The following is a 14,333-nucleotide window of genomic DNA, read 5'->3' as shown; positions in this document are numbered from 1 at the left end:
TTATTAAAGGCACATTAATATTTATAAAATATAAATTAACATAACTTTTTATACAGACTAATAATGTATCCTGTGAGCAACAGAATGTATTATATATTGCTTCTCACTATATCTTGCACACATGTTTCATTTTGTTTTGTAAACTTTATATTAATATCAGTAGATTTTCTTCCTCTGAATGTGATTCATCTTTGTTATTAAAGAAATATAAATCTTCCCACAAAAAGATAGAAGGCACAGCTTGCTCTGAGCGGTCCATTTTTATTTAACAACCTTTTTAACAAGGATATCATTTTAAACATGCTTGACAATATGTTCAAGATAAGAAATGAACTAGAAGGACCTTCATATTGTGGAGAAATTATAATCATGCACATATATATTTTTATTATCAATGACATAAAATTACATGTTTTAAATTTATAATAAAAAATGAAAAACAAAAAAAATACTACAAGAGGGTAATTTACCTGAGAAGTGAGATTACACCTACTGACACTGTTTGAAAATTGAGTTTCATTGCATACAACAATTATCTCTTTAAATCTTTTTTAATCAAATGTCTAATAAATCTATTCTTGCCTTATGGATCATTGATGTAGTTTTTTTTTTTTTTAGAAGGTGAACTATAACTCGTGCTGAAAAAAGCCTCACAATGACAGAGGAGCATGTTTTTACTGCTCAGGAGGGGAACACTTCATCCTCCATATTTCTCTCTCATGTCTGACTTTAACATAACCGATTAAAGACAAGGTATCAGTTACCTTGTACTGATACTTTGGAACACCATTTCTAATTTAAAAGTTTGAAATAAAACAGAGGACTGCTTCTGCTGTATCAACCTGCAGGGTGCCAATTACACCACCCTGATCAGTTTTCCCTCTGCTCCATCTCTGTCCCTACCTACAACACCAGGTAATAAAAGGTGTGAAGGGAAAAACTCCATCTAAGTAAGAAAGAAAACTTCTTTCCCAGCTTGTCGCTACCCTTCCCCCACAGTGGCTGCGAGTCGTGCGTTTTCTGCAAATTAAAGCCTGTGTTGATTAACAAAGCGCTCTGTCCTTTGCTTGTGTTAATAAGGCGCATCTTGGACGTATGCATCATGTGGAAACTGTGAAATACCGAGGGTAATTTTGCAACATAAAATCTTATTGGAGCAATATAGTTTACAGCTGCCGCCGCAGTGCACGTCCAATTGAGCCACTAATGTTTTTGCTTTTAATATGAAAATTATTATTACGCTTTCTGTTATAAAGAAATATTGTGCAATTACGGTTTCCAGCATGTGGGGCTGATTCCACCCGAGAATTGCAGTCGGATATATTGCAAGCATTTGAAGCAAAGGGAAAATATATTTCTGCACATAAATATGAAAAACTAATGACATGAACTCAATTAGCACCGAGCTAGAGAGCTGTTTTTTTATTTTTATTTTTTTCTGTCGTGTCCACAGCAGTGAAACTCCGCCTAGCAGAGATGTTACAGCCTGATGAAATAATAATGAAGTTCAGGTCCAAACACCATTTCCACCAGAGGTCAGACCGCAGACTGACATTTTCTCATGAGATCTTAAAAACGGAATCTGAGGTGTTACCTTCAGGTGGCATTAGATAGAGATAGATAGAGTTTGCAACTCTATCTACTTTTATTTATAACTATGCGGATAGAAAAGGTAGAGCAAACTGTACTATAACAGAGGAAATATGTCAGTCTTAGCGGACAAACAGAAATGGGTCCACAATTAGTTTACTTATGCAAAAGTCCTTGTGCTAAAATTACTTCTTTCAGCAGTTTGCAAACATATTTTTGACATTTTCTTATACAAACTTTCCCTGGTTGGACTGGATTTTCTGTTCACTAAAAAAGCATGTTTGTAAATCTCCTGATTCAAGTTAATAATGTCCTCTAAAATGTTGAAAATTGTCAATGAAGCTTGCACTTATAAGCAAACTTTAAGTCAGCTTTTGACTTGATTTTAAATCTTGTTGCATTAAAATTTTGTTATCTGAGGAACATAAAATAGAATGAAAATTGTAACATGAATCTGCAAAAGCACACTAAGCGAGGGCCAAAATCAGAACAGGAAACAGAAAAATGTAGCAACATGTTTCATGTTGACCACTATGGCCTCAAACTACACAGAATATCAACTTTCACTGATCAGTTAATTACAGTTTGGAATCGAACAGTATTCCCTTTTGTTATTTAATAAAAATCTTAATAAAACAACACCCATCATCATCTATAAACACAACGACTAACAACATGACTTTGGAGGACCTTTTTCAAACTTAACAAAAGTTAAGGATAGATACAAATGCTTTCATCCAAAGCAAGTGTTTCTATTAAACAAACAATCAATCAAATTTTATTTGCATAGCATCTTTCAGCAACACTGCATTTCAAAGTGCTTTATATCATAAAAAACACAAAAATACAAAGTCAACTTAGAGAAAATATTTTGTTGCTAGTATGAATACAAATCTGAACTGGTGAAAATTTAAGCAGGGTCATACTCACATAGCTAATCAGACACATTTGGAAACTTTTATCTTTAAGATATATGTGACTGCATTCTGAGTCCTGACCCTTGCTTAACCGCTGGTTTGTTGGTGATTTTTAGCTAAATCTGGATTTTGGTGAATTGCTGTGGATTTCTGACTTCCAAAGTTCTCTGGGAATATTCACCCTTTCTCCTGTGGAGTAATTATATTGACTGGTTTGAGAGATAACTGGAAAAAAATGGAAGAAACTTGCCTCTTTTTAATCCCCCTCTCTGCCTTCTTCCACTGTGTTTTTCCTCTTTCTTTCTTTTCCTGGCTTTGCTTATTTGAATTTTAATGAGCTTTTCACCTTTTTAAGCAGATGGCTTAGGCTGGATTTCTCCACGCGAGTCGGGGTGAGCCTCTCTGTCATGTTTTTGCGCAGTTTGTTTCAACGAGCCGAGTCCTTGAGGGGGTTTAGAGCTCCGAGTGTGGAAGGCGTCTGTCCTCTCTCTGTTGTCCTCCCTCTCTAATGAAATGAACTTCTCTCTCTTTCTTTCTGCAGCAGCAACACAACGGGACTGATCCACAAAAACTGAAAACGTGTGCTCAAAGATATGCAAACCCAAACACTCTCTTTGTAGCAGACAGACCTGAGAGTTGGAGGTCAGAATCTGGAAATGCTGTTTTCCAGATCAGTTGTTAAACCCTCAAGGATCTCATGATTAAGGTGAAGGTGTTCCGGCATGTCTTCCACTCATTTTGCATTCTAATTTGCTTGTGGCAATATTAGGTTTGCAATCTGGATCAAAATTCAATCAGTTTCTGGTTATTGTCTCATTTTGCACAAACTGACATTTTCAGCTGTTTCTGAGTACAGATACACGTCTTGTCCAAATGCAAAGTATATTAGTATAATGGAGCTTTGGCAAACAAATTCTGTTGCATCCAGTTAGACTTGAAAATCAGAGCTGATTTGAAAGAGTTGCATGCTCTCCACATAATCTTCTGCACAAAAGCAGCAGAGCTTTTTCCCACTGCTGTCAGTCTATACAGTGGAAGAATATCTATTTTGAGATGCAATTTTCAAAATTTACCTGCAAATAAAAATCTGAAAATTGTAGTGCAAGCCACACACATTATTCTAACTTAATGCCAGAAACTATTTCTCATCTGAGCGGAGCACCTGCTTCCAAATCTTTGCTGTGCCTCCTACATGGTCTGTCAGCAAGTCGCTGAAAGAAATCATTTTGGTTTTCTATCAACAATTCAGCAATTTTACCACTCTACCATTGAAGCAATATTAGTGTAAAATATGTCTAATAGTTAAGATGTTAATAGAATATTCATCCTGAGCTGCGGATTGCTTCAGCTCCTCCAGAGAAACAATGGGCCTTTTGGCTGCTTCCCTGATAATTGCATTCATTGCCATGCCTCTTTGATTAGGTGGAAAACCACATTTTATAGATTTACCGCTACTTTTTCCATTTTCTACTGATGAACTACAAAAAGATCTCTGAGAAGTTTAAAACTTGGGACATTTTTTTAAGACCTAACCCTGCTTTAAGCTTCTGCATGACTTCATCACAGATCTGCTTTGTTCCTTGGGCTCCATGATGCTGATTATTTACCAATAAACCTCCAAGGAGATCCCAGAAAAGTTGGATTTATACGGAGATTGAAGTAAATTAACTAATAAGGTGGTTTTTGAAAGCATTTTGGTTTCAAAAGAAGTTAAATGGGTTGGAAATAAATGCATAATTTGTTTACAAAAAAAGGTATAAAATCATTGCATTCTAATACTTCTGAACGTTATAGGCTTGTTTTATTAAAATCGTGACTAAATACATAGAAATCTGTGGTTTTCAGGTGAAAAAAATGTGAAGAAAATCAGTGCTGTTCAATATTGTACTGCTCATTTAGAGAGTTTAATTTAATAAAAAATAAAAACTGAGCCTAAGCAGACCTATCGGACTCTGTCTCCAACTCTAAAAGTTAGGAAAAGTCCCAGTTTAGAATAGTGGGAAAGTTATGCAATGTTGAGAAAATACACTTGCAAACTAAAATGATTTTGAACAAATTCTACAAATTTCACTTAAATTAATTTTGTTTGTCAAATTTTATTTGTATAAAGGTGTTTTTTTGCATGCGTGTGCTGGAGAAAATGTGAGCTTCCTGAAAGTAATAGTGTGTCTCTGTCCTGCCTACCTGCTGGAGTGCTCTCTTGCTTCGGGCAAATTCCTTTGGTGGGCGTCTTCTCCCCTCTCTCCACTCCTTCTCCTCGTCCTCTCCCTCCCACCGCCTCCTCCTCCTCTGGTGTCACCTGGATGCCGATCTCCACCGGCTCCACCACCTTCCTCAGCTCCCCCCGCTGGGCATAGTGATGAAGGCTTTGCAGACCCCCTCCTGCTCCTGCTCCTCCTCCTCGGTCATTCAACTTGTCGTAGCAACCGTTGGGCAGCAGCGGTGTTTGGCACTGCTTCTTCTTGTGCTCAATGAAGAGGAGGATGTCGCCTAGCGGGAAGGTGAGTTGGCACTGGCCACAGGTCAGCAGGTCGTGATCGACGTGGAGGCCGGGCGGCAGTGAGTGGGCCAAGCAGGGCTCCAGAGCGTGGCCAGGAAGGCCGAGCGGGTGGGGGGGCGACGGGTCGGAGAGCAGAGCGCCATCTGGATGCTCAACTACCGCTACAGTTAAGAGAAGAAAACAGGCGACACGAGTCAACATCAGTCTGGATTAACATCAGCAAGAGCTGTGAAAAATAGTTTAACTTTTTTTTTTCACAGACGCACATCTTTGAGTCTTCTCCTCAAAGGACAGAGACAGAAAGAATAGAGAAATGGACAACAGCAGGAAGAAGCGGACGAATGACACAGATCCAAGCAGTGGAGTTTATGACTGACCCTGAATCGTGACCTTTGCTCTCTATTCATCCACTCTGTGAACTCTGATGCACTCAGCAGGATTTTATCATAAACTCAGAAAGGCTTCAGACGCAGCAGCTGTCTGTGAAATCCGATGGTAAGGAAGCCAGAGTAACACATTTTCCAATCCAAAAACAAAATCAAATCAAGTAGGCTTCCACTTCCACTTATTTTTACTGAAGTGGTATTTTTAAACTTATTGATGTCTGTTTTGATTACAAAGGGTTGATATAAGCCGACCCACTTTTACCTCAAATTCAGCTCTCGGTTTAATCCGCAAATTCGTATAAAAAAGAGGAGGCTCAGGGGCACCATAAAAATCTGGGTTTGATTCCTCATCATGCCTGTAAGATTCATTTAGTTTCTCTAAGTAAAACTTGGATGAGGACATAAACAACCTTAAAAAGGAGACAAACTTCATTTTTCTAACAGTATTGTGTCTGTGATTCATGATTTTCCTGTTCATGGACTTGGTGTCCAACCAGACTATAAATGGTATTCCTGATCTTCCTCATCATCACCTCTGTTTCTAATGGACGAAGGATTCAGCTGCAGATGTCAAACTTGATAGACCTGCTGCTTTTTAACACAGAACTGATCAACTTTCAATTAGAGATATATTCTAGATTTGATCCTCAGAATATCAGTAGACAGACTGAAGACAGATGCAGGCATGCTTATCTACAGCTGCAGGAAGTGTGTGAGAGTGGGTGTGCGCCCGCGCGCGTGGGTGTGTGTGTGTGTGTGAGCAGGTGTACAGCATCAGAGCTCCGTCAGCCCACAACCCTGCTTCTTCTGCATCATAACATGTTTGTCTGAAGCACACACACACACACATACTCACACACACACATGCATGCATTATTGTGTTTGTGGCCTGCAGGCTGCAGCCATCTGTCCTCTGAAATGATCAGTCATGTACAGTACAGAGTGTGTTTCCTAATAAACATCAGAGAGAATAAAGCCAGTTAGCTGACCTGGAACAAACCCAGCGCGCACACACCGCAGACTCGATTTCATCTGACATGTCAGTTATTGTAGTAATGCGATAAACACCGACAGATGTGAAATAGGCAGCTGTCTTCCTGTGGGTTGATCAACTGGAACAGAGTGATTCTCTTAAAACCACAAAAAAATTATCAAATTTACTCAAATGTTTGTTAGTCGTCCTGATAAATCGCTGTGTAACGTTATATTCGGCGTGTCTGAGGAGATGCTCTGCATGAAAACAAAACCATAGGTTTGGTTTTAAGTATTTTCTCTTCTTTTTTGCACGCCGGCACAGCAGACAGTTTGTATGCAAATGATGGCGTGGAGGAGGAAGCGACACTGTAGCCTGATTTACCTAATAAGGTTTATGTGAGGCAGCTGAGAGCGCTAATAGGACGAAGGAGGGGAAAAAAATAGAAATGGGCAGAATTTTTAAAAATCAGTAGAGATGCGGAGCTCTGATGAAATGCAGAGTTAAAAATATTCTGTTTGCAAATTTGGCCCAAGCCGCCTACCGTACCAGTGGTTTGGCTTCATTTGGTGGCCATCTACTATTGCAGCTTGAGATACCAGCAAATGCTATAAAATGTTTCCTTGTATTCTGAGCGACTTAAGATGAAAAAAAAAAAAAAAAAAAAAAAGCCAGTGTGTTTTTTTGTGTGCAGCGAGCTCTGAAATCAAGATAAAAATGTTAGTAAGGCTACGCACTATCACACACAAACACACACTTTCACGCAGGATGGTATTGAGATATCAAAATTTGATTTAAGTTAATTTCCTCTAAGCTCATTTTGCTGCCGCATGCAGCTGCAGCTGGATGCAGAAGCTCTGCAGACACAAAGTCGTTCTTTCTGTGCATCAACTATTTTTACTTTGCAACTTGTTTTGACAGAGCAACTGGAGGTGAATCTGACTGTGTTTCTGCAGAGTGTACGATGTGTTTTTCGGTTTGCAGGTGTTTCAGGATCAAACCATCACCTTCTCGCTCTTCTGTCGTTTCCTGTCTGCTGTCAACCATCAAAACCAGAGCAAGAAATACATGAAAAAGTACTTATATTGAGTAGCAAACGATTCCAGGACAAGAACGGGAAAAGAATGGTATTTGTTTTAGTTATACAAAAATCTGTAACAATTAGAGTTATTTTCATTTTGATAAACAGACTCGAGTGAAAAGAAAGATCCAGTAGTTTTGAAACAGCATTATCTCAACCAGTGTTGGATGATGCATTACGACACCTTGAATGTCTTCATTTTTACGACAAGAAATATTTTCACAAAACAAAGTTTGTTGTTTTTGTAAGCATGAAGAAAGCTGTATTTTTCAGACAGCTGACTGGCAGTTCACAGCCACAGGTTTGGAGCACTGTGCTTTAGGTAGTCAGAAAAACAATCCTGTCACTCCTGCGTTTTTCAGGAACGCTATGGTGGAAAATTTGAGCAGGTTTTAAATGTCTTTTTTAAAATACTTTTTTAATACCATTAGCCAGCCCATGACTACTGCAAAATATTTGGTTCAGTATAAAATTACCCCAAATTAATCACTCCCACCCTGAGAAATGTGTGGAGATGAAAAACTAATCCCATAGGGTTGCTATCAGAATTATTCAGTTATAAACTAAAGAAAAAGTCCAGAAAATAAGCTTAAATCTTTGCACTAAACGCACAGTGAGTGAGTCCTTGTGAAGTTTTCACTGTAAATAAGACCCAGAAGTACACAGTGTGCAGTTGCTGACAGTTAAAGAGGTGAATGTGGTCTTCCAGCACTGATGTCATCTGATTAAACACACACTCACACACGCCACACCACACCACACACACACTGCTGAAGCGCTCCCAGCCTGAGAGCTCCCCCTAGCTTAAGCAGAGTGAACACCAACAGGAGGAGGTGCTGAAGTGCAAGCAGACAACAGTAAACCTCAGCTGAGCACGCTAGTACTCTGGTATGCAGGAGTGTGTGTAAGCGTGAGTGCAGCCATGAGTTCAGACATGCTCTTGCTCATTCGTGGACTTCTATGCAGGATTTAAATGTTACAAAAACAATAGGAAACTGCACCGGTTTACAAAAATCAAGGGGGGGGGGGGCAACAAATATCCCTTCACGTTCTGGTTTAAGTAAATCGGCACGCACATCTCACGCGTTCAGTTAGTGACCCTAAACTGAACCGGTGCGTTTATCAGAATCCGTTGAGCAGGAGAGCAGTTTCATTTGTGGCATTTTAAAGGCTCCTCTTCTGCTCTAACAAAGACTTCAACCCCAGCGGGGTGCACGGCTATTTGACAAGCCGAAGGGAAACATGCATCTCAAGTGGGCGACTGCAATTTACACGGAGCACGTGCGCGCGCGCGCGTGTGTAATGAAAGCTCTCGTCCTGTTTGCGCCTCTTCACACTCCATCAGCCTCCTTGGAGGAGAGCCGGGCTTTCTCTTTCTTTCTTTTTCTTTTTTTTTTCTTTTTTAATTCACCGTGCATCAAATCAGACAAAACCCGAAACTGTCTTGATTCTTATTGTCTCTGAGGGACAAACTCTGCACATGATCAGGAGATTTCTCACTCTGGATTGATTTCTTTTTTTTTCTTCCTCCTCTTTTAAGTGCTTGATGTGAAAAATGTGCAGAGCTGGATATACTGGAGACGATAAACATGTAGATTATTCCTCAGACTCATTCACCAGTTGTTTGCAGGACCAATTCATTACTGGATCTAAAAAGAAAAGGCTGTCACACGTTTAGAAGGAAAAAGTCTCCATAACAGAGCATCCCTTAAAGAAATTTAATAAAATAAAAAACATCTGAGCGCTTCATGGCCAAACTTCATTTAAAAAAGTTTAGCTTCACCATCTCCACACACTGTTTCTTAATGTAGAATTCAGATTTTAAAATGCAATTTTTTGTTAGTGTTTTGCAAAAAAAAATTGAATAAAAACCTGCGCATTCAAACCTACATCTGATGGATTTTAGCGCATGGCAGCACAAGGGGAATTATGTAGATTTTGGGGGAGGTGTGTACATTTACATGTCTTAGTTCTCACATAAATATGTGCATCTGTGTGTGTGTGTGCACATGCGAGTTGTCAAGCAGAGTAAATCCAGGACCTTCGCTTGCACATAAATTACAGAACGTGGTAATGTACAAGAGCCTGAACGCGGATAATTCAGACGCGTCCGTCCGACCTGCACACAGAACAGCTACGTAAACAGGAAGCTCGCTTATTAACCTGTAATCTTTCGTTCCACCTGACTTCCTACATCCCCATTTTCAGCTTTCTGATAAACTTACAGAGCGCACCAAGTGACGCTCGGCAGGCCTCCCGGGGAGCTGATGCGCAAAGTTGCGGCACTTTTCTTTAAAAAGAGAAAGAGAGAGCGAGAGAGAGAGAATAGTTTAAGATCAAGCATTCGCTAAAATTCCTTTTTTCCGTGCATGCAGGTTGGCCTTACAGCAAAGCGGAATGTGTGTACAACCAGGCTGTGGAATTAAAATCACATCCAGAGCAAAAAAGTTTGTTAAAACATTTAAGGTAATTCGTGTTGTCTCCTTGCTGCCAGGACAAATCAGCCCCAAAAGTGACCCGAGGCCATAAACAAAATAAATATATTCATGCTGAGATGCAAAAAGTGCCAAGAAAACAAACAAAAACTAAAAGCTTCACAGGTGAAAACTGTTTGAAGTCTAATGATTAATATGAGGGAGTCAAATGTCACACAAGATTAAATGTCAAAGATGTTGGTCTTTTCTTTTGAAGAAAAACTAAATTAATCAAATTTAATAGATCATTTCTCATTTAGGAGATAACTTTTGACCTGTATATTGCCTTTGTCACTTATTAAGGGAAACGTTTTAGTTTGGTGTCAAATAATCCAAACGTTGTGAACAGGTTTTAAATGGTGGAAAATGAGCTTCATAAAACAGTCTGAACGGGACAAACAAAGTGATGGGAAAATCCCATATTTACATGGCGGCGTCTGTTTAATTGAAGCCATTTTTGTTTAATAGTTGTTTTTTTTTTTTTTAAAAAAAAGTTATGTTCGTCATTTATTTCTTTTAAATAAAATAAAAACAAACATTCAGTCTCTGAAGTGAAACATGAATAAACTGTACAAAAGTGTGTTTTTGTCTAAAAAAATAAGTCAGGAATTTGACAGATTAAACTGCCTTTCTTAATCTAAAATATCAATTTCTCTGCTGAATAAATCGCAGCTTCACAGTCAGCCAGGAGCGGAGCACCAATCTCGTCTCGGGACGGACCTCCGGCTCCTCCGCGCGCGGCTCCTTCAGCTGCGCACAGTTCTTCGCCCTCTTGAGTTCGGACTGCAAATTCTGAGCTCCAGTGACAGCGTGTTATTTTTGCACCGAGCAGATCAGATAAGCGCTTTAAAATTTGACTAATTCCTACCAATTAATTATGAAAAATGGGAAAACAATCCCTCAGGGGACACTTCACAAAACTTTCCGTGCCAAATCTGAAAATGCAGATTTTTTTCTTCTATGCACTCAGAAAAGAGAAGAAAAAAAGAAGAAAAAACAACATCGGAATGTGAGCGTGAGAAAGGTGATGCAGAGAAACTTACGCGTGATTTCTCTCTGGGACAGGTGCTGCGGGTTCCCCTGCTTTCGTCGGGACATCGCCCTGGCATTTACACTGGCATCGCCCGGAGAGCTACGCAGGAAAGGTCGGCTCTCCTCCTCCTTCTCCCTCTTCTCCTCCTGCGGCTGCTGCTCCTGCACGCGGCCAAACTGGCCCCAAAATTCACTGGTCACCCCCAGCTGACCGCTTCGCACCGGCCCCAGGTGCGGCCCGCGGACTGGCCCCTGCGCGGCGGATCTGTCCTGCTGCTGCACTCTGCGGTCACCGGCCGTGGCGCAGCGCTGGGCGCCGGGGCGCTCGCTCGGAGCTCGGTGCCAAAGTGGTTGCGCGCCTCCCTTCTTGGAGCGCGGAGGGAGGGGGGGACAGCCGGGCTCGTTCCTCCGTCGCTTTCACACCATCCCCTCAAAGGACCGCGGAGGGGAAAAAAGAGCGGAGCAGTGAGGCGGCGGGGTCACTTCCTGATGGTCTGTCCGTCTCTGTGTCCACTCTCCGGACACTGGACACTGTCCGGTCCTGTGTGGAGGAGTGACGCGGGTGGCTGGACTTCAGTTGACGCGTGTAAATCAGGAATCCAGATTTCTTCTCGCCAAGTGGTGGGCACCTCCAGCGCTGCACTCAGCGCCGGCCTCTCAGACTTTAACTCTTGCAGTCAGAGCCCGGCACTGGTCCGAGGACGGTCTGTCACCCTCTTTTTCTCTTTGTGCTCGCGGAGGAGTCTCGCATCCCCCCGGCGCGCGCGCGTGGCTCTGCGTGGCTCTGTGCGGCTCTCTGGCTTCTACGGTGGGAGAAAACTCAAGTTCAAGTGCGGACGTGACGTTCAGTCTGCGGTGAGAAGGGAGAGTGGAGACTGAAGAGCACTGGGGGCGACTAGTGGTAGCTTTCACACACACTCTCACACACTCACACTCACACTCGGGCATGTGTCGCGCACGGCAGCAGTGGCCACAGTCGCTCAAGTCATCTCCGCGCCGCGGAAGCGTCGCTGCGTAAGCGGGATTGGTGTTTTCTGTTGGAGAAGTGACCCGAAGCGCGTGCATACCTGCTCGGACACTGTGCACGAGCACTCCGTTTGCATTGCGTTTGCAGGACAGTCTTTTTCTTTTCTTTTCTTTTCTTTCCTTTTCTTTGTAATTATCCGCCGTTTAAATTCTCTGTAAAGCTTTATATGTAACTGATTGTTAGATTTATTCGGTCTTTAGAAAAATGACCTTTTGTGTTGCACGTGCACAGAGGTCAAACAAATTCACCCTATAAGCCAGTAGAGTATTTTACTAAAATTAGAACTGACCCTTAATTATTTTATCAATTATATAATTGATCAATTTGGGATGAAGATGCTGTCTTGCACTTCAGTTGTGGCCCTTGCTACACAGACACTGATCACACGCAAGTATCGATCTCACTCAGATTCTAATAATATAAGGGTAAAAAAAACTGTTTCCTAATTCAATTCTTGTTTATTCGATTGTAATGACAAGATATGGGCGTCGGAGAGTTAAAAATAATAATAATTTAGGTGGAGATGTGCGTAAACGTGGCAGCTTTGTGACCTCATAATGTCAAATCAGCTTCGGAGAGAAATGAACATCTAGAGGTGTGAATTTAAGAGTGAGACCCTGTTATTCACACGTTAAACTGAATTAATTTAATTTTACCTTTTTTCTTTAAATGGGGTTTGGATAGCATTGAGGGCTTTAAAGGCGACTAGAAACTGCATTTCCGCGCTCCTCCCTGGCACCACCTTCACTCTGGCTCCCATCCTCACACACCTCCCTCCAGGGGAGACGCCAAAGCAAGATGAACATTTAGGATGTTTCTTTTTCTTTTCTTTTTCTTTTTTTTTTTTTTTTTTTGCATTTGATGGGAACGCGCCAGTGACAGAGAAAGCGGATTTATTTTTATTTTTTTTGAAGCCGTGCGGTCGCTCAAACTGACCAGAGAAATGAAATCGCTCCTCTCTGTTTTTAGCTTCCTCTCTGCAGAGCGTAGAGGTTGCAGCAGGCCCGAGGTTTCTTCTCATCCATCACAGCCTCCAACCCAGACAAACCTGCGGTTGTCGTCCTGATTCCTACAAATTTCCGTACTTAGTTGGGGCGATGGCAGGTGTATCCTGCAGATCAGCCATTTTAACGTGTGGAAGAATCCCTACAGCCCCCTGTCTCCCCATCGTCAGGCCACAGAGAAGACTTAAAACATTCAACTTCTTTTAGCAATTAAATTGAATTAATAAATCTGTCTTCTCTGTGATTTAAAAAACAAATTGCAATCAACTTTTTGGAGCAGAGAATGAAGCTTTCTTCACTGCGGCCAGCATCAGCATCATGGGCTTCTTGTCCTTGCAACCTGATTGGCTCATTAGTCAGATGGGCGACAGGTGCATCATTCCGCTTCCTTACTGGACGTTTTTCCAGAGGTGATTTCTCACTTAAAGGCCATCAGTGTGAGTTATGGCGTCCTGCTTCCATCCGTCCCTTCATTTGCATATATATGTATGTGCGTGTTTGTTTTTATGTTAATTCTAAATAATTCCTTCCTCCATTTCTTTTTTTTTTCTACTCCATCGCATCGTTTGGCGCGGTTAAATTTTAATTAGAGGGACGTGGAGGTGTCCTTTGGAGTTTTAAGATCACTTTGCCGGCAACTGTTCACCGCTAAACTGCTAATATTGATGTTTACGAGTGGAGATGCAGGCTGGCAGATTAAACTTGATGCGGGGAGAAACAAATGTGCACTTTAAGAGGATCTGAGCTGTGAGAGGAATGTTTGATGTGTGCCTTCACTCTTTCTTCTTCTTCCACTTTTTCAGCCAATCAGGAGCTCTTTGTTTATTACAAAGACATCCATCTGAACAATAGCCTAATAAACATCCTTTATATGTGTTCGCATTCTTTTCATAAAGAAACTGATATAAAAATAAGTGATTAAAGTGTATTTTCCGCTAAAAATATTAAACACATAAAATTACACTAAAATATAATTCATAATAATTTAATGTAGATAGAAACTTAAAATAAATTTTAAAAACGACACATTCTGTAAGAAGGAGTCCTTCTTAACAGCAGCCATCAAATCTTAATGTCAGCTTCGTCCATTAAAGGGACGATTCGCTTCTCTGATCCTGTCTCCAGTGATGAAAAGCAGAAAAGAAAAGGCTGGAGGTGAAGTGATGAGCTCCGAATGATGACCCTCGGAGCTCCGACCAGCGGTGCAACACCACCCTCTGTTGGTGATCTGCTGCCATAAGCAAACACTGAGTCCCTCTGATTCAGCTGGAGTGTTTCTATGTACGCCACATTAATAACGGAGCACTCTGGTTACCTTCAGAAAACTTCTTAAATTTAATCAAGCAATA

The 14,333-nt window shown here is 41.1% G+C and overlaps 1 protein-coding gene across 3 annotated transcripts in view; it reads right to left on the bottom strand.

Annotated features, from left to right (window-relative positions):
* The window catches only part of bcl11ba (BAF chromatin remodeling complex subunit BCL11B a), a 52,220-nt gene that overhangs the window by 28,616 nt on the left and 9,271 nt on the right, over window positions 1-14,333 (bottom strand). For 2 of the 3 annotated variants that reach the window (XM_044142505.1, XM_044142507.1), the window contains exons 2-3: window positions 10,965-11,803; window positions 4,692-5,168 (exon numbers count right to left, since the gene is read on the bottom strand). In XM_044142505.1, coding sequence (XP_043998440.1) covers window positions 4,692-5,168; window positions 10,965-11,019 — 532 coding nt within the window. In that variant the 5' untranslated portion in view covers window positions 11,020-11,803. The remainder of the gene's footprint in view (window positions 1-4,691; window positions 5,169-10,964; window positions 11,804-14,333) is intronic. The other variant, XM_044142508.1, reaches the window with a different exon arrangement.

Source organism: Gambusia affinis, linkage group LG16 (genome assembly GCF_019740435.1).
Source record: "Gambusia affinis linkage group LG16, SWU_Gaff_1.0, whole genome shotgun sequence".
Lineage (NCBI taxonomy): Eukaryota > Metazoa > Chordata > Actinopteri > Cyprinodontiformes > Poeciliidae > Gambusia > Gambusia affinis.
The sequence above is the reverse complement of the archived record's forward strand: the minus strand, read 5'-3'. Positions and strand labels throughout refer to the sequence as shown.